This window comes from Gigantopelta aegis, chromosome 1, assembly GCF_016097555.1.
Source record: "Gigantopelta aegis isolate Gae_Host chromosome 1, Gae_host_genome, whole genome shotgun sequence".
Classification (NCBI taxonomy): Eukaryota; Metazoa; Mollusca; class Gastropoda; order Neomphalida; family Peltospiridae; genus Gigantopelta; species Gigantopelta aegis.
This window is the reverse complement of record NC_054699.1, coordinates 18,148,939-18,173,421: the sequence shown is the minus strand read 5'-3', so window position 1 is coordinate 18,173,421 and position 24,483 is coordinate 18,148,939. Positions and strand designations below refer to the sequence as shown.

At 38.6% G+C, this 24,483-nt stretch overlaps 1 protein-coding gene across 1 annotated transcript in view; it reads right to left on the bottom strand.

Annotated features, from left to right (window-relative positions):
• The window catches only part of LOC121371521 (26S proteasome non-ATPase regulatory subunit 1-like), a 356,152-nt gene that overhangs the window by 36,731 nt on the left and 294,938 nt on the right, over positions 1–24,483 (bottom strand). Inside the window, exon 23 of the mRNA XM_041497471.1 lies at positions 3,735–3,851. Within this exon, the coding sequence (XP_041353405.1) occupies positions 3,735–3,851 (117 nt within the window). The remainder of the gene's footprint in view (positions 1–3,734; positions 3,852–24,483) is intronic.

Below are 24,483 nucleotides of genomic sequence, written 5' to 3'. Positions count from 1 at the left end.
TAGAAAAATGTAGGTGGTTTCCTCTCCAAGACTATAATCAAATTATCAAATTTTTGACATCCAATAGCTGATAAGGAATAAATAAATGTGCTCTAGTAGTGGCATTAAACAAAACAAATTTTAATTTTTAAACTGGGGACAGGATCTAGCTCAGTTGAGGAACTTGGGTTCATAGATCAAATCCCTTTGGAGTCTACGTCTCCGATCCGACCCCCCCCCCCCCCCCCCATCCCTACCAGTATAATTGATATATTAAAGACTATGGCACCTTCTGTCCTGTCTGCATGTTGCAAAGTGCACATACAGGGCTTCTAGATTATGGTAGCTCCACTCCCACGGCTAGTGATATTCAATGTCGGGCTAGTAAATAACTACTATTGCCATGCCCTATGGCTAGTGAAAAAAAAATGTATCAAAAGTTCCAGTTAAGTCTTTTTTGTAAATATGAATATCCTGCAACACACCCCCCCCCCCCCCCCCCCCCCCCCCCCCCCCCCCAACGTTTTAAAGCTGTATCTCTCTCTTTAGGTGACATATATCCAATTTTTACTAATTATTTAGTAAAATTGTATCAACTTAAAGTAGGGCTAGTGGATTTTTAATCGTAGCTAGTAAATGTTTTAAATCACTGATCCCATGGCTAGTGGATTTGATAAAGATTCTAGAAGCCCTGGCACATGTTTAAAAGAAGTTTGTTTTAACGACACCACTAGAGCACACTGATTAATTAATCATCAGCTATTCTGACTGGTAGTCATCAGAGGAATCCCACTACATTTTTTCATTAGCAGCAAGGGATCTTTCATATGCACTTTCCCACAGACAGGAAAGCACATACCATGGCCTTTGACCAGCTGTGGTGCACTGGTTGGAAGGAGAAAAAACAATCAGTTGAATGGATCCACTGAGCTGGTTTGATCCTGCGATGCAAGCACCTCAGGCAAGCATTCAACCAACTGAGCTAAATCCGGCTCATAAAAGATCCCTTTCTGCTAATGGAAAAATGTAGTAGGGTTTTTTCTGAAGACTATATATATGTGCCAAAACAGAGAACATTTTGTTCAGTATCACGCTGTGATTCGCTACGCACATTTCACAGATTGCTACACAATTTAAAAACATTAAACAGTAGTCGCTAATCAATTTTCAATTGGGAACAAATGTTGCTAATCAATTTTTTTTTAAAACAAAATGTTTCCTGCAAAAACAACCAAATATTTGGCATCCAGTAGCTGATGATTAATCAATGTGCTCTAGTAGTGTTGTTAAACAAAACAAACATATCTCCAGCTAAACAAACTGGACACTTCTAAACTAGGGGGCGGGATGTAGCCCTGTGGTACAGCATTTGCTTGATGCGCGGTCGGTTTGGGATCGATCCCCGTATTTCTCGTTCCAGCCAGTGAACCACGACTGGTATATCAAAACATGTGGTATGTACCACCCTGTCTGTGGGATGGTGCATATAAAAGATCCCTTGCTGCTAATCAAACAGAGTAGCCCATGAAGTGGCGACAACGGGTTTCCTCTCTCAATATCGAGAGAGAGAGAAAGAGAGAGAGAGAGAGAGAGAGAGAGAGAGAGAGAGAGAGAGAGAGAGAGAGAGAGAGAGAGAGAGAGAGAGAGAGAGTGAGAGAGAGAGAGAGAGAGAGAGAGAGAGAGAGAGGGAGAGGGAGATGGAGTGAGAGGGAGAGGGAGATGGAGTGAGAGGGAGTGGGAGTGGGAGTGGGAGGGAGTGGGAGTGGGAGAGGGAGTGGGAGGGGAAGGGAGGGAGTGGAACGGGAGTGGGAAGGGGAGTGGGAGTGGGGGGGAGGGGAAGGGAGTGGGAGTGGGAGGGGGAGGGGGAGTGGGAGTGGGAGTGGGAGAGTGGGAGTGGGAGTGGGAGTGGGGAGAGTGGGAGTGGGAGTGGGAGTGGGAGTGAGAGTGAGAGTGAGAGTGAGAGAGAGAGAGAACCATATTAAAAGTCTAATACATGTATATGTCAAACATTTGGTAATTTCTACATATAGTCTTGGAGAGAAAACATGTTACATTTTTCAATAGTAACAAGGCATATTTTATATGCACCATTCTACAAATAGGATAGCACATACCACAGCCTTTGATATACAAGTCAAGGTGCACTAGCTAGAATGATAAATAGCCCAATGAGCCCACCAACGGGGATTGATCCAGGAACGACTGTGCAACAAACAAGTAATTTTACCACTGGGAGAGAGAGAGAGATATTAAAAATATAATATATTTCATTAACATCAGGTTCTTCGCCATCTTTCAATATAGGATAACTGTAAATTAATACAAATGAACACCAAAGAGTAGCAGTCAAAATTAAAGTGCATCCAATATAACATAGACAGAGAAAAAAAAAGAAAAAAAAGAAATTAAACTGTGAATTATGGTTAATGAAAAATACTGACGACAGACTTGACTTCGATTCAACCCAATGTGGTTATTCTCAGACCGGATTTTCCTTTGCAAGGTGACCGAAAAGTAATATTTCTTCAGACTTCTCATAAAGCCTTCATAATTACGGTTATATTCTGTGCAATTTTCTTCAAGAGCATGCCCACTATTAAAAGATGATGTATCACACCATTTTTTTTTTTTTAGATTATATATTACGAGATGAATCGCTGAGTTTAGATGTGTCAAGCGAAAACCGTTAATATATATATATAGCGAGGCTTCACGATTATTGCGATCATCAGAATTGATCATAGGGAAAATCAGACACAAGCACATTAGTCGAGTATTGACAACTGTAATCAATTGGTTCCCATTCATTTGTGTAAAGCTGTCAAAACCTTTAACAAGGTGCATTTTCCGCCGAGGAAGACGATAAGCGTGAGAGCTTATTCCCGACAAAGCTGGGCATACTGATGTCAAGTTAGGGTGGCAATATTGAAATTTGACTGTTAGAATGCAAAAACCATTACCTTGTTTAAAACAAGCAGCTTAACATATATATATATATATACATTTTTTTTTTTTTTTCTCTGATTTACTTTATAGGTATTTATATCCATGGTGTACATGTTGATTGAAGTTTGTTTGTTTAATGACACCACTAGAACACATTGATTTATTAATCATCGGCTATTAATTGTCAAACATATGGTCATTTTGACAGTCATAGAGAATGAAACCTGCTACATTTTTCCATTAGTAGCAAAGGAACTTTCATATGCATCATCTCACAGACAGGATTGCACATACATTGACCTTTGATATACCAGTCGTGGTGCACTGGCTGGAACGAGAAATAGCCCAATGGTTCCACCAACGGGAATCGATTCTAGACCAACCAAGCATCAGATGTGTGCTTTACCACTGGGCTATGTCCCACTCCCTATGCTGATTGAATCATTGAAAATAAGAGTTTTAGCCACATACGTTACTATTGTCATCTATGGGATTTCATTTGGTGGTATGCACCCATATAGATTGAATTCTGATAAAATGTTTTTTTGTTTGTTTTTTTATCTCTCTCAGAAAGACAGCTTTTCACAAATTCCCCAAAAAAATTTGATGCACTTATCGCTGCACTCGGACACACCTTCGTAAAAAGTAACTTCAAACTTGCAGTGCCAAATCTAGAAATTGGGGTTGACTTGAGGTATGGCATACATATAAAAACTAAAATAATAAAAATTGAATTATTTCCATTTCGTGTCAGACAATTACCGATTGTGCTGAATATTTATACGCTAATGTCTGTGAAAAGTACCCACCTTGGGGCAAGTGACTTCATTCTGCTGAACCAGAACAAGAGCAGACGCGATGAGAGCCCCCTGGCGGACGTAGTTGACGGGATCTTGTGTCATGGGCTCCAACAGATTGATAGCTTCCTGTAAAAAAAATTAAAATACAAAATTACATTTTTAAAAATAAAATATGGCGAGACAAATCAATTCAATACAGACTGTATGTAGCATGATACGGTCAAGACTCATGAATCGTTTGCCTTGTCAAGGATGAAATGAACCATTTGCCGCCTGTAGGGAAAGAAAGAAATGTTTTATTTAACGACACACTCTACACATTTTATTTACAGTTATATGGCATCAGACATACAAAGATATTGAGAGGAAACCTGCTGTCACCACTTCATGGGCTACTCTTTTCGATTAGCAGCAAGGGATCTTTTATATACACCATCCCATAGACAGGATAGCGCATACTACGGCCTTTGATGTACCAGTCATGGTGCACTGGCTGGAGCGAGAAATGGCCCAATGGCTGGCTGTAGGGTGTATACTACCAAATCAAATCCCACTGACGACAATAGTAACATATGTGGCTAAAACTCCTACCTAAAGCGTATCAATGGACATAAATGCCACGGATATAAATACTACCACTCCTCACCCTTAAAGTGGATCAGAAAAAATTGGGGATCAAGCTGCTCATTTCAGATATAATGGGTAGTGTCTATGACTACCCTAGTTCTGCACAAAATTTGAGTACCTTTTTTTTTTTTACATGTACCCCTCACATGTTTCAAGCACAAGGCTACTTGACACAGTGGTACTAGATGAAATAAAATTGCATACATTGTTTGCCCAGATGAAACTATTTGTTTTTTTTACAAACAACACACTCGCATTTATCACCAATCACAGAACTTGTGGTGTTAACTTCTCTATCAAAAGTTTGGTGCATCTCGAACTTTGACCCAGCCAGAAGTTATTTGGTTTAGTACTACCTGTAGAGTTATTGGATTGCTGAGGACAACACAAACCAACTGTATGGTATGTAGACCTGTGTCTAGCCAGAGTACCAATCATTTAAAAGCACATTGTCAAAATTACGAGTATTCAGAGCTTTAGATTGCGCAACTCATTTAAAAGTATAGGGGCAGGATGTAGCCCAGTGGTAAAGCACTCACATGATGCATGGTCGTTCTGAGATCGATCTACTCCAGTGGACCCATTGGGCTATTTCTCATTCCAGCCAGTACACCATGACTGGTATATCAAAGGCTGTGAACACTTTACCACTGGCTACATCCCACCCCATTATTGTTTAATGACACCACTACAGCACATAGATATATTAACCATCAGCTACTGGACAGCACAAACCATGGCCTTTTGTGTAACAGTCATCACGCAAATATTTAATTCATGTAACAGACCAATCAGTTACCAAGGCAAAAATCATGTAAAGCAACTTCAAGTTACCTATGGTTTTGAAATATTCTCCCCTAAAAATTGAGTTGAAATAAATAAATTAAATAAATAAATAAATAATGTTTTAGATATACAGATAGATGGATAGATGGATAGATGGATGGATGAATGGATGGATGGATGGATGAATACATTTAGAAAAATAAATATATACATTGATGGATATATGGATGAATGAAAAATTAAAAAATAAATAAATATATATACATACATAAATAGATGGATGATGGATGGATAAATGAATGAAATAAAATGAAATAAAATAAAATAAAATAAAATAAAATAAAATAAAACAATAAAATAAAATAAAATAAAATAAAATAAAATAACACAAAATAAAACCAAACCAAAACAAAACAATTGTGGACAAAAATTTCAAAGATGTCCGCTTTCAAAAAGACCTGTGAAAATCTGGTTGTAACTGCATGTAACTGGATGTAAATCGCGACCCAAGACGTGGTTGAAATGAGAAAATTGATGGCATAACACGCTGGAAGACCCTTAGCACAATCAGACGGTTATACACCGAAAGTTTGACTATTTGATTACAAAGTCATTTGTAAGAGAAATTAGATTGTCATGTGGGAGAACGGGCAAGACCATGTGTTTGTACACACTGCCAATAAGAATAAGGACGGCCGGCAGCCATCGAAATTAGCATAGTGTCTGGAAACACAAAAATGTTGACCTGGTAATAAAGGATTCCTGATCATATGGGAGCGAGAGGGCGCAATTTAAAAATTTCTTTTATAAGAATATATTTAAATTATGTATGTATAGAGAAACGGAAGAAAGGGGATGATTTTTTTCTCTCCCCCCCCCCCACCCCTTTTTTTTGTATGTGTAAATTTGCAAACATTTACATGTAAATCATGATTGTATGTATATAGAGAAAAACTGGGGCAGATCCACTGGGGCATAAAAGAATAAGTCAGATTCTTCCACATACTAACCATTGATTGTATCAAAGTTAATGTCTGTTTTTTTTAACGACACCAATGAAGTACATTAATCAATAAACCATCGGCTACTGGATGTTATACATACAGTAATTTTGACATGTGGTCTTCAACAGGAAACAACCTACATTTTTCCATTAGCAGCAAAGGATCTTTTAAATGCACTTTCCTCACAGACAGAACATCACATACCACAGCCTTTCATTTACCAGTCATGATGCACTGGTTGGAATGAAAAAAAACACGCACCCAGTCAGTGAATGGGTCCACCGAGGGGATTCGATCCTTCGATCAAAGCACCTCAGGCGAGCATTCTACCAACTGATCCCACCCCTTGATGTGATCAATGCTGGAACAGCTCTAATCTGGAGGTTACAGCACATTTACATGATAATTATGCAGGCATCGAAATAAGCCAAGAGTGGTCATTCAGGTTAACATAAGGTTACCAGTGCCAACAAGACAGATAGAAATGTTTTATTTAACGATGCTCTCAAGACACCTTAATTACAATTATATGGCATTGGACCATGGAGATGTAATTAGAGAGGAAACCCGCTGCTGCCAAACTATGGGCTATTCTTTTTGATTATAGCAACAAAGGATCTTTTATAAACTGGTACCCACTGCATAGTGGGCCCATTGAGCTATTTCTTGTTTTTGCCAGTGCTCCACAATTGGTGTATAAAAGGCTGTGGCATGTACTAACCTGTATTTGGAACAACGAAGCATGTAAAGATCACTTGATGTTAATAAAAGAAAGAGCAGCTAATGATGTGGCAATAGTGGGTTTCACCTCTCACTATTTGTGTTGTTTGATCCCATATGTTTGATACTATATAACTGTATGTAACATGTGTCCAGTGCATTAATTGTTAAACAAGCATTCTGAGAGTACTGCTAAAGCAATACATGTCCCTTACTGGGCCCAACAAATTTTCGTATCTGATATGTTCAAGGGCCATAACTCCGTAAAACATGTGTAAATCACCATGAAAGTAAAACTTGATCTCTGACAGTATGTGATAAAGCTATACACAAAAGTCCATCTCAGTATCTTCAGGCATTACTCAGTGATAGAAATAAGCAGAATTTTTTACTAGTACACCGAACAAATACATCTATAAATCAACTTGTCAGCCAATATTTTCACTTGTCCAAATGTATGGTTCATTTTATTCAAGTACCAGGATGATGTTTGTGGTTGCTCAAAATAAAACAGCATGGAGCATTTTTATTTGTATACTAGACAACCACCAAGGCACATTTTGCTTGTCCAAATAGATTTTCACTTGTCGGAACAAACAGACAAGTGCTTATTTTGAACAAAAGCCTGGAAAACAAATCTGTCAAAAATTTGTAAATCACCAAAAAAACAACAACTTGATCTGTAATAGTACATGGTAAAGCCATACACAAAATGTCAGCTCAAGTACAATTTCTTGATACATTGTGAATAAAAATATTAAGAAATCTATATATGTGGAACAGACAGACTGACAGACGGACGGACAGACGGACGGACTGACGAAGGACAGAGATGAAACCTATAGTCCTCTATGGTTGGACAAGAAGGAGACTAATAAGGCATTACTTTCTTTTCTTCTTCTTTCCAATAAACACTTTCCCACTGACAGGGCTGTTTATACATGGACCACGGCCTTTGATGTACGGGTTGTGCAGCACTGTTAGGTACAGGGTGAAATCCCACTTAATCAAGGCTCATTGCATCTATGACCCATTGCACCTAGGCTACATCTTCGCCTTTAATTTCTCACACGTAAGACAGTATATATAATCTGTTGTTTGATATTCAGGCACCAGACATATAACTCTTTTTTTTTTTTTCTTTTTTTTTTTTAAATCCTTAGTCTGCGGCAGTTCGAACACAGACTGGACGTCACACTAAATGCAAAACTCGTGCCAGTCCGAAATTCTAATCAGTGCGAAAGTCACAATTCACATTACTTGGATTGTTTGTTGACAATCAATTATTATTTTATTCCTGTGCTGGACATTAAAGCGAGATTGTGCAGCCTAGTCTCAATGCCAGGAAGGATTTCTGCAAATCTTGAACCTTGTCTGTATACACAAGAGCAAGCCAACACTTGTGTGTATACAAACAAAATCAATTTTTAAAATGTCGAAAAACATCATGACTAGAATATACTGAGATTACTTGCGGAGCAAATTGCAGCCTATAGAAGGCCAGTTTGTTCAGTAAAATTGTCTCGTGTCAGTAAATGTTTGTAAACATAATTTTCCCTGCAAGACGAAGAGGAAAACTTATTTTGAGTTTGATAATTATTCCAAGTAAAGGAAGTAATATTTGTCTAATAACACCTCAGCACATTTTTAACCTTTGGCTATTTGGGGTAAAAAAAAAAGAAGCTGGTTTATTTTGACTCTTGGGGGGAGGGGGGGAGAAACAAAAACAAAGACACATAGGAGAGACGGGATAAAGCAGAAACAAAGACAAGAGATGGAGACCAAGACAAGGAACACTGAGAGAGAGAGAGAGAGAGAGAGAGAGAGAGAGAGAGAGAGAGAGAGAGAGAGAGAGAGAGAGAGAGAGAGAGAGAGAGAGAGAGAGACAGAGAGAGAATAAATGTGTGAGGCTAAGGCTACTTCTAATGATTAGGCTGCAAGGTATTTTTAATATACAATTTGTGACAGGACATTACATACCATGGCCTTTTACACTTTGTAAGTCTGGTGTATTTTTATTATATTAATAGTTGGCTTAAGTACAATTTTATTTTAATACAAATGTACTAAAATAGATCTGGCAACTTAATTTGAATTTGGCAAACAACAACTTAAATCCTGGTATATTAAATTTAAACCCCACAAAAAAAACCTAAATTCTTCCTCCCAAGTGATCAATTTAGGATAAGCCATTACAATTTTAAATAATCGACCTTTCGAATATTATTCCTCACAACATAAAAACATAAAAATATCACACCCGAAGAAAACCAGTATCCTCATCAAATCTTTATTAGCGCATCACTGAGCCGACAGCTTCTCCCTACGCGAGACATTACATTTAGTGTTTGTCGCCAATATAATAACAGGGTGTGCAATACCGACAGGTTAAGACGAAATCGACCGCTTTGTTTATATGTGGCCACAGAGTGAGGCATGGGCAATTACATCATCCATCACACCAGTCAGTAGTGCCCAGCATGCCTTGTAGAGTGGACAATTACAGCAGTGGAGGAAATTGCATCACAGGGCAACGAGAACAGCGAAGGGTTCTGCCGTCCATCACAACCAGACGACGTGCGCGGTCGGCGGTCTAACCAAAATATCAACTTCCTGCCCGAAATAGAGGCTGATATTAACATGATAAATGTTATTGTGTATCAGGGACACTGCTGAATTGGTATTCTGTAATCATAAATGTGAAAGGACATTAAACACACCCCCCCTCCCCCAACCCCCCCCCCCAAACCCATTATGCATAGTCTAAACTGTATCTCTGCACAATACTGAGATGAATGGGCAATTGGTAAAAACAGTGGTTGATTCTATGACTTTCTATCTATAATCTGTTCCATCCTCATACAAAAACGGTGGTTGGTTCTATGACTTTCTATCTATAATCTGTTCCATCCTCATACAAAAATATTGGGTTTAAAAAAAAGAAAAAAAGTTTTAGTTTGGTTTGACGTAAAAAGAAAAGTAAAAGTGTTTTGGAAATAACAAAGATATACTATTTTTGTGTGTAATTTAGAAAACAATCAGCTTAGAAATAAAGTTTGTTTTGTTTAACGACACCACTGTAGCACATTGATTAATTAATCATTAGCTATAAGATGTCAAACATTTTGTCATTTTGAAGCGTATATTCATCAGAGGAAACAGACTACATTTTTCCAAATTTGCAGCAAGGGATCTTTTATATGCACTATCCCATAGACAGGACAGCATATACCATGGCCTTTGATATACCAGTTGTGGTGCACTGGCTGGAACGAGAAATAGTCCAATGGGCCCACCATTGGGGATCGATCCAAAACTGACACAGTGGCACAGAAAGAAATAACTTGTAGTAAATTCCACAATATGAAAAAAGGCAAGCTCTGTGTGGAGGACTATAGAGTCTCATCTATATGAGGACTGCCACTCAAGGAGATCCTTTACTGGACAATGCATCCTTCCTGCACTGCTCAGAGGACTGCCACTCAAGGAGATCCTGCACTGCTCAGAGGACTGCCACTCCCAAGACTAGTTTACAAAATAAAAACTAGCTTACTGGACTAAATGTAGCTGTAAAGATATGCACTCGTGAATCACTGTCAAACGTTGCATTGTCTTGATGTAGACAAAAATTCTCAGCAACACAAGCATTAAATTTTGACAGTACTGCTACAGCAATATATACAGTATCCCCAACTGGCCCCAACACATTTCCCGGAATCGACAACTGGCGATGTCAGAGGCTGAATCCGGGGTGGGCGTGCCTGAACCCTCGTGGATAGGGGCACGTAAATATAGTTACCCATACCCATTTCCATATCTCCCAAGTTCCAAGGGCCATAACTCTCACAAAAATGGGTAAACGGCATTGAAAATCATACTTCATCTGTCATTGAATGTGATAAAGCTATATACAAAATCTCAGCTCAATGTCTTAAAGCAAAAAACCCAAACAGTCTGGAAAGCTACATGTGGCACAGAGGGATAGACAGATGGATGTACAGACAGACAGACAGACACAAAACTTACAGTCCTCTCGCATTGGAATGTTCTTACCCTGAGATACTAACAATTAAATTTAGAAAGGAAAGAAGAAATATTTTATTGAATGATGCACTATGGTTATATGGTATCAGACATATAATCTGTTTTTTTCCACTCCATGGGCTACTCTGATCATCTAGTAGCAAGGAATCGTTTATATTCATCATTCCATGGCCTTTGTTACACCAACTGTGGAACACTGGCTGGAATGAGAAATAACCCACCAACAGGCATCGATCTTAGACCAATCGCAAATTACATGAGAGCTTTACCAGTGGACTACATAAAATGTAAAATAACATTATTTCTTTCATTGACATCCTAGATTTTTTTTTAAATCAAGTAATTTAAATCACTGTTTTATCTTGGTACATGTATATTGAAATCCTAATTAAAATCACTTTCATCTTGGTATATTAAAAATGTATTTAATTTAAGGAAGTGAAAACTTTCATGACTCATTTTCTACGTTTTTATAACACCCCTCGTTTCATACAGGTACCCCATATATTATATATTTCAAGCACAAGGGTACTTGATACAGAGGTACTGGATGAAATTAAACTGCATACCCGGTACCTTTATTGTCCAAATAAAACAAAAGCAATCTGACAACATAGTCATATTTACATGCATCACCAATGGTACGACTCATAGTATTAACTGCACTATTAAACGTTAGCTGCACTTTAAACAAGATGTTATATTTGGTACAGTGTTACCGGAAACAAAATTAACCCTGCTATATATAACCCTAAGTAACATATCTAAAACTGTTTTCTGCCTATGGGCACAATTTCTTCTGTACATAAATTCAATTGGAACACACACTTTATTCTGTGATGGAAATAAACAGAGCGCCCATTATACCCATTTGGGACATCCAGAGATGTAACAGGATGCCGGAAAACAATGTCAGGTGAATTGTCTTCTGGACAAAGACTTAATGGAGACTATATTAACCCAGACAGTTCTAACCAAAGTGAATACGGATAATCAGCAACAAAAAATAAAAATAAAAAATAAAAAAGAAGAAGAAGAGAGAGAAGAAAGAAATAGCTTTATGCCAATTGTCTGCGAAACTATGCCAACATTAACGACACAAAGAATGCGATTTTCTTTCTTTCTTTCTTTCTTAGGCGTTAAGTACGGCTTTCGTCTCCAAAGTGAATAAGGATAATCAGCAACAAAAAGGAAAAAAAAGAAGAAGAGAGAGAAGAGATAAATAGCTTTATGGCAATTGTCTGTGAAACTCTGCCAACATTAACGACACACAAGATGCAATTTTCTTTCTTTCTTTCTTGCTTAGGCGTTAAGTACGGCTTCTGTCTCCAAAGTGAATAAGGATAATCAGCAACAAAACAAAAAAAAGAAGAGAGAAGAGATAAATAGTTTTATGGCAATTATCTGTGAAACTCTGCCAACATTAACGACACACAAGATGCGATTTTCTTTCTTTCTTGTCTTTCTTTCTTGTCTTTCTTTCTTTCTTAGGTGTTAAGTACGGCTTTCGTCTCAATTCCTCCTCCACCACTAGCCAAAAATATAATCCGCTATTTGCCGCAGTGTAATTATTACTGATGTGCGTTTTGGAATTAGAACGCTAAATATATTCGCAGACTGTCTGTGTAGCTGCTGTTACCAAGTGCACGGGAAGGTTTTATGCTAAAATTGGTCGGTAATTTTGCCGTGCCGTCCCAGCGTACTTGCTTGTCGGATTGGCCGACTGTGATACAGACAAAGATATAAATGACTGATTGATTGGTATTGATCAACGAGACAAGAGGATTTGTAATTTAGATCGGCCATGCACAGATCCATCGCACACGGCGAGAGAGAAAAATGTTTTATGTGTGCTTCAATCTTAAATGCTTGAGTGGCTAAAAATAAGCCATTATAGATGCTGAAGACAAAGAAATTGTGTTGGCTAATAAAAGAAATATAATAATAATTTAAAAAAATGAAAACGAAGAATTAAAAAAAAAGAAGTTTAGTTATCAATATCAAGGATAAGTAGTGCAGTTAACCTTTTACACTTCATAAAAAAAAAAGGAAAAAAAGAAGGGAAAAAAAGAAGAAGAACGAATAAAGTAAAAAAAAAATTGATTAATTATACCACTAGAGCACATTGATTTATTAATCATCGGCTACTGGATGTCGAACCTTTGGTAATTCTGACATACAGTCTTAGAGAATAAACCCGCTATATTTTTCCATTAGTAGCAAGGGATCTTTTATATGTACCATTCCACAGACAAGAGAGCACATACCATGACCTTTTATATATCGGTCATGTACACTGACTGGAACGAGAAATAGCCCAATGGGCCCACTGATGGAGATCGATCCCAAACCATCTGTACATCAAGAATAAAAAAAAGGGGGGGGGGGGGGGGGGGGGGGGGGAGAGAGAGAGAGAGAGAAGAGTGCCTTTTTGTCTAACTGAAAATGACCCTGTGTTATATGCCCTGATTTTGTTTTTTGGTAATGCTCCCCACCTCCCAATCTCCCCCTGTCCCCAACCATTTATTTTCAGCTAAATTTGGCTCTGGTTACTGTGAACTTCTATAACTTGTGTGTAATGCATTACAACATTGTTTTTGTTTATGATCTAATAAAAGTAAATTTATAATGTCTTTATTTTACTTTTGTATTATTATGCTTATATATATTTATACCAGCCTCGGTGGCATCGTGGTTAGGCCATCGGTCTACAGGCTGGTAGGTACTGGTTTTGGATCCCAGTTGAGACATGGGATTTTTAATCCAGATACCGACTCCAAACCCTGAGTGAGTGCTCCACAAGGCTCAATGGATAGGTGTAAACCACTTGCACCGACCAGTGATCCATAACTGGTTCAACAAAGGCCATGTTTTGTGCTATCCTGCCTGTGGGAAGTGCAAATAAAAGATCCCTTGCTGCTAATCGGAAAGAGTAGCCCATGTAGTGGCGACAGCGGGTTTACTCTTAAAATTTGTGTGGTCCTTGACCATATGTCTGACGCCATATAACCGTAAATAAAATGTGTTGAGTGTGTCATTAAATAAAACATTTCTTTCTTTATATATATTTATAGTTATGTTTAATATTTTATTTATTTACAGAACTGACAGTTCCAAATCTTCTACTAAACTTAGCACTGACATTACCACAAATGGTCAAAGGCTGTGGTATGTGTTTTCCTGTCTGTCAGAAAGTGCATACAAAAGATCCCTTGCTGCATTAGGAAAAATGTAGCTGGTTTCCTCTAGATATCTGACACACAATAGTCGATTAATTAATCAATGTGCTCTAGTGGTGTCATTAAACAAAACAAACTGTAACTTTCCACTTAAATTGAAACATGCATGCATGGATGCATTTGTATGTAAAGCAGCAAGGGATCTTTTATATGCACTTCCCAGAAACAAGATAGCACATACCACACAACCCTTGATGTAGTATAGTCATGGAACATTAGTTAGGACAGATTTAACATGAAGTGTTGATTGGAACAAATTTAACAATGAATACATGACTGTAATGACAAAACCCTTCTTCTTTTTTCTTGGTCCTTGAACAGCACAAGCAAAGCTGTTGAGTCATAAAACAAAGACTCTTTACTAGCTGACAACACTATAACAGCCACAATGGTAAAATCTCTGTGAGCTGCCTCACTCATGTGTATCGAAACTGTCAAATCCGCACAGACAGCCCGGCAATCACATGGCCACGACTTGTGACGGAGAGATCGAGAGCAATCGTTAAAGGCTTTGCTCACTCCTAACACAAGACTCTCTAAAAAAGAGATGACCGCCAGACCGCAAATGGTCAGTCGGGCCCTCCATTAACCATTTCATTAGATGTTGTCTCGCAAATGACCAGTCGTTCATTCGGCAAATGGCTCTATTGACTTTCCCCGTCGGTCTGTGTCCGCGGAGAACAAGCCAGGGCTGAGAGGAGGCGATTTCGCCCCAATTACCATCAAGTAAAGAGCCGTGAGCTTGTCATGGTGTCTGATGGCTTTGCCAGAATTAACGCTATATATATACAGTAGCAGCCCATTCCATTATGGCACACATATTACTGCATCACCCACATATTGCCCTGGCACACATATGGCCATGGTCCTAGACCCTCAAAGTGTGATGGCTGTCACAGTGTCTGATGACTTTACAAGATACCACCAGAATTTATAAAGTATAGTGGCCCATTCCATCATGGCACACATATTACTTCATCACCCTCATATTGCCCTGGCACACATACGACCATGGTCCTGGCTTTACAAGATACCACCAGAACTAACGTTATATATATATATACAGTAGCAGCCCATTCCATCATGGCACACATATTACTTTATCACCCACAGATTGTCCTGGCCATGTATATAACCATGGTCCTAGACCAACAAAGTGTGATAGCTGTCACAGTGTCTGATGGCTTTACAAGATACCACCAGAATTAACATTATATATATATATATATATACACAGTATATATATATATATATATATCATGACACACATATAGTGGCCCATTACATCATGACACACATATTACTGCATCGCCCACATATTGCCCTGGCCATGAATATAACCATGGTCCTAGACCCTCAAAGTGTTATGGCTGTCACAGTGTCTGATGGCTTTACAAGATACCACCAGAATTAACATTATATACTAGTATATATATATATATACAGTAGCGGCCCATTCCATCATGGCACACATATTACTGCATCACCCACATATTGCCCTGGCACACATACGGCCATGGTCCTAGACCCTCAAGGTGTGATGGCTGTCATAGTGTCTGATTGCTTTACTAGGTATATCACCAGACTTGAGTATTCATAGATGCCATCATGGCCCACACATACTATTATATGGCCCATATTCTACCATGGCCCACAAACTATCATGGTCCATATTCTACTAAGGCCTGTATGCTATCATGGACCATATAGTACAACAGACCAAATCATCACTGTCATGACCAATATTCTACAATGGTCCATATTCTGAATGGTCCACATATTATCATGGTCCATATTCTGAATGGTCCACATACAGTCATGGCCCATGTCCTAATAATTGGACCACATGCTATCATGGCCTATATTCTGATGGACCCAAATAGTCATGGCTCATATTGTTAATGGCCCACATACTGTCATTACCAATATTCTGCAATGGTCCATATTCGTAATGGTCTACAGACAATTATAGCCCATATTCTGATTGGCCTACATACTGTCATGGCCTATATTCTGATAGACCCACATAGTCACGGCCCATATACTTAATGGCCTACATACTGTCATTGTCAATATTCTGCAATGGTCTACAGACTATTATAGCCCATATTCTGATTGACTATCATGCTATCATGGCCCACATACCGCCATGGCCCAAATTTTGATTGCCCTACACACTATCATTATCCATATTTTGACTGGTCCACATACTATCATTGTCCATGTTCAACTATGGCCCACATACTGTCCTATGGTCCATATTCTGACTGGCCCACATACTGTCTTCTGGCCCATATTCTGATTGGTCCACATACTGTCATCTGGCCCATATTCTGATTGGCCCATATACTGTCATAAGACCCTTATTCTGATTGGCCCACATGCTGTGATGGCCCACATGCTGTGATGGCCCGCATTCTACCATAGCCCATATACTGACATATGGCCTATATTCTGATTGGCCCACATACTGTCATGGCCCATATTCTACCAAGGCACACATACTAACATATGACACATATTCTGATTGACCCATATGCTGTAATGGCCCATATTCTACCAAGGCACACATACTAACATATGACCCATACTCTGATTGGCCCATATACTGTCATATGGCCCATATTCTGATTGGCCCACATGCTGTGGTGGCCCGCATTCTACCATAGCCCATATACTGACATATGGCCTATATTCTGATTGGCCCACATACTGTCATGGCCCATATTCTACCAAGGCACACATACTAACATATGACCTATATTCTGATTGGCCCACATACTGTCATGGCCCATATTCTACCAAGGCACACATACTAACATATGACCTATATTCTGATTGGCTCACATACTGTCATGGCCCATATTCTACCAAGGCACACATACTAACATATGACCCATACTCTGATTGGCCCATATGCTGTAATGGCCTATATTCTATTATGGCATTGACCTTAAACTGCAATGGTTCATATACTGTTTGTCCACCTACTACCACCACAAAGACAAACAGCTGTCTCGCATTCTGTCATAACCCATATTCTAGTTCCTTTGTCACAATATCGTTTCCATGAATAACAGGACCTTGGAAAAAATTAGATAATCAATCTTTGAAAATAACTCACCCCTGTTGTTACATTCATGACATGAAAAGCAATGTTGCAAATAGCTTGTAAATTCAATATTTTTCAATACACATTTAATTAATTTATCTTGATGGTATACCATTTCTATCAAGCCCTTTGATGTCATTTCTTCATAGTTCAACAACGATAATAATAATCAGGGCTTCTAGATTATGGCAGCCCCGCTCTCATAGCTAGTGATATTCATTGTTGGGCTAGTAAATAACTACTATTTCCATGCCCGACGGCTAGTGATATTCAATGTTGGGCTAGTAAATAACTACTATTTCCATGCCCGACGGCTAGTGATATTCATTGTTGGGCTAGTAAATAACTACTATTTCCATGCCCGACGGCTAGTGATATTCATTGTTGGGCTAGTAAATAACTACTATTTCCATGCCCGACGGCTAGTGATATTCATTGTTGGGCTAGTAAATAACTACTATTTCCATGCCCGACGGCTAGTGATATTCAATGTTGGGCTAGTAAATAACTACTATTGCCATGCCCGACGGCTAGTTAATTTTTTTTGGTCAAATGTTAAAGTCAAGTCTATTTTGTAAATATGAATATCCTGCCCTCACCCCAAGCCCCTTATGTTAGTGTTTTAAGCTCCATCTCCCTATTTAGGTGACATATCGGATTATTACTGTTATTTAAAAAAATTGTATTAACTTAAAGTAAAGTAGGGCTAGTGATTTCTTAATCATGGCTAGTAAATTAAAAAAAATCACTGATGCCATGGCTGCTAGATTTTATACAAATTCTAGAAGCCCTGTAATAATAATAATAATATGTATGACATTATACATTGCTAATGTCAAGGTATAGGGTTTCGTGTAACCACAAACCCCCATCTTTGAAAGGTCAAAAGAGAAGCTCCACAAAGATAAAATTCTCTGAAATTCAGAAAAGGAAAGGAATGTTTGTTTATTTACACTCCAGTATACGTTCTTTATAGTCTTAACAAGGAAAGGAACGAAATGGTTTATTTAACGAAGCACTCAACACATTTTAATTACGGTTATATGGTGTCGGACATATGGTTAAGGACCACACAGATATTGAGGGAGGAAACCCGCTGTCGCCACTTCATGGACTACTCTTTTCGATTAGCAGCAAGGGATCTTTTATATGCACCATTCCAGACAGGATAGCACATACCACAGCCTTTGATGTACCAGTCGAGGTGCACTGGCTGGAGCGACAAATAGCCCAATGGGCCCACTGACGGGGATCGATCCCAAACCGACAGCGCATCAAGCGAGTGCTTTACAACTGAGCTACAATGTACGTCTCACCCCATATATATATATTCTTAACATAAGGCTATTTGTGGTCTAACAGCAGATTCAGGGGTTTGTGAATCTCAGCTGCATATTTGATAAATGCATGAAAACACCACCATTCCAGCTGCATATTTGATAAATGCATGACAAACCCACCATTCCAGCTGCATATTTGATAAATGCATGAAAAACCCACCATTCCAGCTGCATATTTCATAAATGCATGAAAACACCACCATTCCAGCTGCATATTTGATAAATGCATGACAAACCCACCATTCCAGCTGCATATTTCATAAATGCATGAAAAACCCACCATCCCAGCTGCATATTTCATAAATGCATGAAAAACCCACCATCCCAGCTGCATATTTCATAAATGCGTGAAAATCGCATCATACCAGCTGCATATTTCATAAATGCATGAAAAAACCCATCATGTGAAAATTGTTTCCATGTATCACGAGCCATAAGCTACTGAAACAATGTTTATACATGTGCATCATCTGTGATCAAAGCATGCTAAAATAATATGAAACTAAAAAGAATGACCAAAAGTTTTACTGGCCCATAATTAATTTTGTAAAAATTATTCTCCTTGAAATTGTCTCAGGGGAGCCAGGATAATAGCTACTTTAATCCTGCAACAACTGTTTTTGTCAGCTGATTATGACATCATAAACGTATACTAGCAGATTATGACTTTTGATGTCACACATATAGCTACATTACAAAATCGCTCATTTGACCTCTAGGTCATCGTACAATGTAGCTGAAATAACAGAAATAATAGCTTTTCTCCTTAATTTTTATGGTCTGCAGGATAAAGATAATAACTAGTTAATGATGTAGGATATTGGCTTTATCCTGTTCAGGCCGAATGAGAAATTCACCACAGCAAGCCTCGTGGAATTTCCCATCCTTACCTTGACAGGATAAAGCCGATATCCTACACCATTAAATAGTTATTCTCCATTTAAACAGCAATGGTATGGTATGGTATGGTATGGTATGGTATGGTATGGTATGGTATGGTATGGTATGGTATGGTATTAATGTGCACATTCAGAGCAAGCTGTTTTAGTGGACGCCTGTCATGGGCAGACGTGCCATCCTCGGCCAGCTTTTCGTTCCAGGACAGGAAAGGGTTGGGGTGGGTGGGAGAAGAGACTGCCTGCACTGGTAGGTACAAGAGAGCACCAGCAGCCCGGCCAGGATTGGTTGGTTTTGATGCTATGGAATTTTGGAATGTCCCATAGGATTAATGCCAAAGGGGAAAAGGTGCGCAATTTGAATGAAGGAAATTGGTCAGTCCACTGAATTGTAAAAAGGGAGCTATATATGTTTTGGAACTTAGTTCGCCGAGAGTAGCTCGTTACTAAACAGCAAGGTCTGGGGAATACTATTGTACATGTATAGTAATCGCACACAAATCATATCAAATCTCCTGGCTGGCTACAAAACAGACTGAATTCTACTGCAAAGGCTTGGCCTTCTTAAATAAACACATGTTCAGAGTATTTATCACTTAAGTGACCACAGGTATTATCCTATTCCTGGTGGCTCTGCCATATCTTTTCTCCCCCCCCCCCCACCCCCACCATGCATACCCATTTTGAATAGCATAAACCTTTATTTTGTGTGAGGCTGGTAGGTACTGGGTTCGTATCCCACCTGAGGTAATGGGGAATTTTTTTTTTATGCCAGTACTGGCTCCAACCCAGAAAGAGTGAACCGCTAGGCTCAATGGGTAGGTGTAAGGCCACATACTCGAGTTTCACCCACTTCACGGGTGCAATTATGCGAGTGTATGACCCCACATGGCGGATGATCATCTGGCATGCACTGCAGGTTCTGTGTACCCTGGGCTCGGGTGATACCGAGAAAGCTCAACTGACAGCAAGCGTGGAGCACAAGTAGTTCCATACCAAAATGGAAATACTGTGGCTTCACCATTCATCTCTTCATCATCCATGTTTGTAATGTCCAAAAACTAAAAATGTCTTTGTCTGTTAAATATTTGTGATGTTTATATAAATAAAAAAACAAACCCTAAAACACTTTTATTTTGTGGATATAAAAAAAAAAATGTTTAAAAAGTATTCCACAAATGAATTACATCAGTTGTGCTAACATCGCACCTAATGATTACTGTAATGAAATACGAACTCTGTTTAGACAGCACATTCTGTGAGAAGAGAAATAACATGTGTACGTCTCCCCTTCCCTCTCCCACCCCCCAATCCCCACCCCCTCATCAGCTGCTACTGACACCAACAATACAGCCTGTGTTGGTAAACACGGTTATTAACGACCACCAACTGCTCGACATCTTATCAGAAAAACACACAGAATTATCTCAAAGTGCAATCACTCTTTTCAATGGTCAGCTATATTTTCTGTCGGTCTTTTTTTTTTTTTTTTTTCTTCTTCTTCTTAACCAATTACTGTTCCTTAATCCATAAGGTGTGCCGTGTAAATGCGGAGAAGAAACGATATAAACAGCACGTTCCTGAGATTTGTTTGAAGAACTAATGCACACAAAAAGGAAAAGATAAATGCCATTGCAGCGTTTCTGCCAAGATGGTATAGAGGGTAAAATTATGTAACCTAACATCTTGTAAATTAATGGATATAAAGTAGAGTACTCTTATAACAAACCTGGAAGAGACCACGATAGTTAGTTCATTACAGCATTAGTTTGTTGTACACATTTGCATAAGTTGGTTATTAATGTATGGGGAGATAAAACGGGACTTTACGATCAGTTCGTTCTATGCAAAAGATCGTTCTAAGCATATTCGTTATAAGAGTAACTGTACTGTACTTATATTTTGTAGATTACAGTAAGAGAACTGCTGTTTAATAGCTGGTGAAGTGCAGGAAATGCAGTGCTCAAATTCATAATATTTCAAACCCACAACCACCTAATAGAGACATTTATGGTCTTGTTTTGTAGCCTCAAACTATTTTCTGGCAGAAAGCCTGCTTTGACTTTAAAAATAAAGAAAAGTATAACTGTTTATTCTACATTTAATAAAGCCATTTATCATTTGTTAATTGTTTTATATATATATATATATATATATATATATATATATATATATATATATGTGTGTGTATGTGTATGTGTATGTGTATGTGTATGTGTATGTGTATGTGTATGTGTATGTGTATGTGTATGTATATGTGTATATGTATATATTAAAACACATTTTGCATTTAGGTGTTATATAATTAAACTTTAAAGCTACTTAATTTCTCTATTTAAGAAGGTAGCTTTTCAGATACACAAAAAAACATTTAAATGGATAATGAAATCTCAGTTTTTTTTGTGTGGGGGCAGTGGGTGGAAGGAAGGAAGGAAATGTTTTATTTAACAACGCACTTAACATATTTTTTTTACGATTATATGGCATCAGACATATGGTTAAGGACCACACAGATATTGAGAGAGAAAACGTGCTTCGCCACTTCAAGGGCTACTCTTTTTTATTAGCAGCAAGGGATCTTTTATATGCACCATCCCACAGACAGGATAGTACATACCACAGACTTTGTTACATCAGTTGTGTAGCACTGGCTAGAACGAGAAATAGCCCAATAGGTCCACTAACGGGGATCGATCCTAGACAGACCGTGCATCAATGCTTTACCACTGGGCTACGTCCTGTCCGTGGTGGGTGGAATGTAGCTGATAGTAAACGCTCACCTGAGATGCCATAAGTCACTGGATCTGTCGCTCTCAATGGACTCAGTCATCCACAACTGGTACATCAAACTACATGATATGTACTGTCCTGTCCATGGGGAAAGGACACATAAATGATCTCCTGTTATCTATTCTGGGTAGGAGTAGCTTGTGAGTTTGCTCTCCGTCTCTCTACCAATTAGTGTCAAAATAAACACTAAATAGCAGAAGTTTAAAATGCACTGAGGTATCGTTAAACAAATATATCTTCCATACCACTAAGCTACATCATGGCCCTGCATGTCAGAATAAACCAATGATTTCTTCTACATTTGTTAAATTATACCGGTGTCAGAAGAGGGTCAAACAAAAGATATTTCTTCGACTTTGTTAATAATTCATTGCAGTCTCAACACACACGAAGAATTCCTTTCGCTCACATTAACTGTAATTTACTGACGTTTAAAATCAGAACAAACAAACAATTTTTCTCCAGTCTTAAATAATTTGTGTCTGAACTTAAAGGGATATATATTCAAAAGGAAAGGAATTATTTTCTTTAACAACATCTCAGCTCATATTTAACTACATGAATGCATGCTTGGTATCCAACATAGTTATTTTGACACATGGAGGGAGGGAGAAAGGGAGAGATGGAGGAAGAGAGAGATATGGAGAGACTGGCAGAAACAAAGACAAAGAAAGAGACACACACACACACACACACACACACAGACACATAGACAGACAGACAGGGAGAGAGAGAGAGAGAGAGAGAGAGAGAGAGAGAGAGAGAGAGAGAGAGAGAGAGAGAGAGAGAGAGAGAGAGAGAGAGAGAGAGAGAGAGAGAGAGAGAGAGAGAGATACAGAGAGAGAGAGAGAGAGAGAGAGATACAGACAGACAGAGACAGAGAGAGAGAGAGAGAGAGAGAGAGAGAGAGAGAGAGAGAGAGAGAGAGAGAGAGAGAGAGAGAGGAGAGACCTGCTGCCACCATCTAAAGCTACTTCTACTGATTAGGCTGCAAGGTATTTTTAAAACTGCTATTGCTGCCACCATACAGCAGGTGGTTGGGTTGGAAACAAATAAAGGATATATTTCACTACCTCAATGAAACAAAGGATTAAATGTACAAGAACAACATATAATATATATTCCACTGAAAGCAAACAACCAAACATGATGAGACATTAATAATCAATTATCCTGATATTAATCAGCTAATCACATCAATGGATGTAAAACAAGACCACCATTGAAAGTAAACCAGACGAATGTATGAATGGGCCATCCATTGCCGTGATGGAAGCATCAAAACATGGTCTGCTGAGACTGTATGGGTAACAGACTGGGGGGGGGGGGGGGGGGGGGGGGGAATCTCTGATATCAGCTGTCTTGCAAGATGTGATGTAGCAGTTTAATGGACAAATGATGAAGATAAATTATTGTAGAAAAAGTTAATAACAAGTGGTCAATGGCTGCGGGTGACAGAGACGAATGGTGGTTGGTGTGGTGAGATTACGATATTGCAGACCACTTTCAGCACGGTCACAAGTGCCACTTAAGAAAATGGCTTTATCTGTTATGAATAGAATTTCAGTATCATTCAAAGGAGAGTCTTGATCATTGCTGGGGATGGGGGAGGATGGGGTGACAGGTGCTCTTCGAAAACAACTGCAGAAACATATAGGCATGTCCAGGCATGTCCAGGAAGGTGAGCCATCGTAGTTGCTTGCTAGACTGGTGTTTTGCACCTAACTTTAGATGGATCATATATTATGATAGAAGATGATGATACCAGTGAATCTGTTTCCAAGCACTTGATCATCTGACTCAAAGTAGTATTAAACCAAATAACATCTGGCTGAGTCAAAGTTCGAGGTGCACACCAACTTTTGATGGAGGAGTTAATACCACAAGTTCTGTCATTGGTGATAAATGTGTTTGTTGTCAAAATATTAAATTTCGTCTAGGCAATACATTTATTTCATCTAGTACCACTGTCTAGTGGCCTTGTGCTTGAAACATGTATAGGGTACCTGTAAAACTAACTACTACATATTTGCATGAAACTACAGATATTGTAAAAACACAGAGTTATATAAAAAATGAGCCAGGTTCCACTTTCTTCACTTAACACTTTGGGGGAGGGGTTGCATAGTACCGATATTTATGGGCCATATTTTGGTTGATATATTGCATATAGTGTTTTTAAACGCAAACGTTAACATTG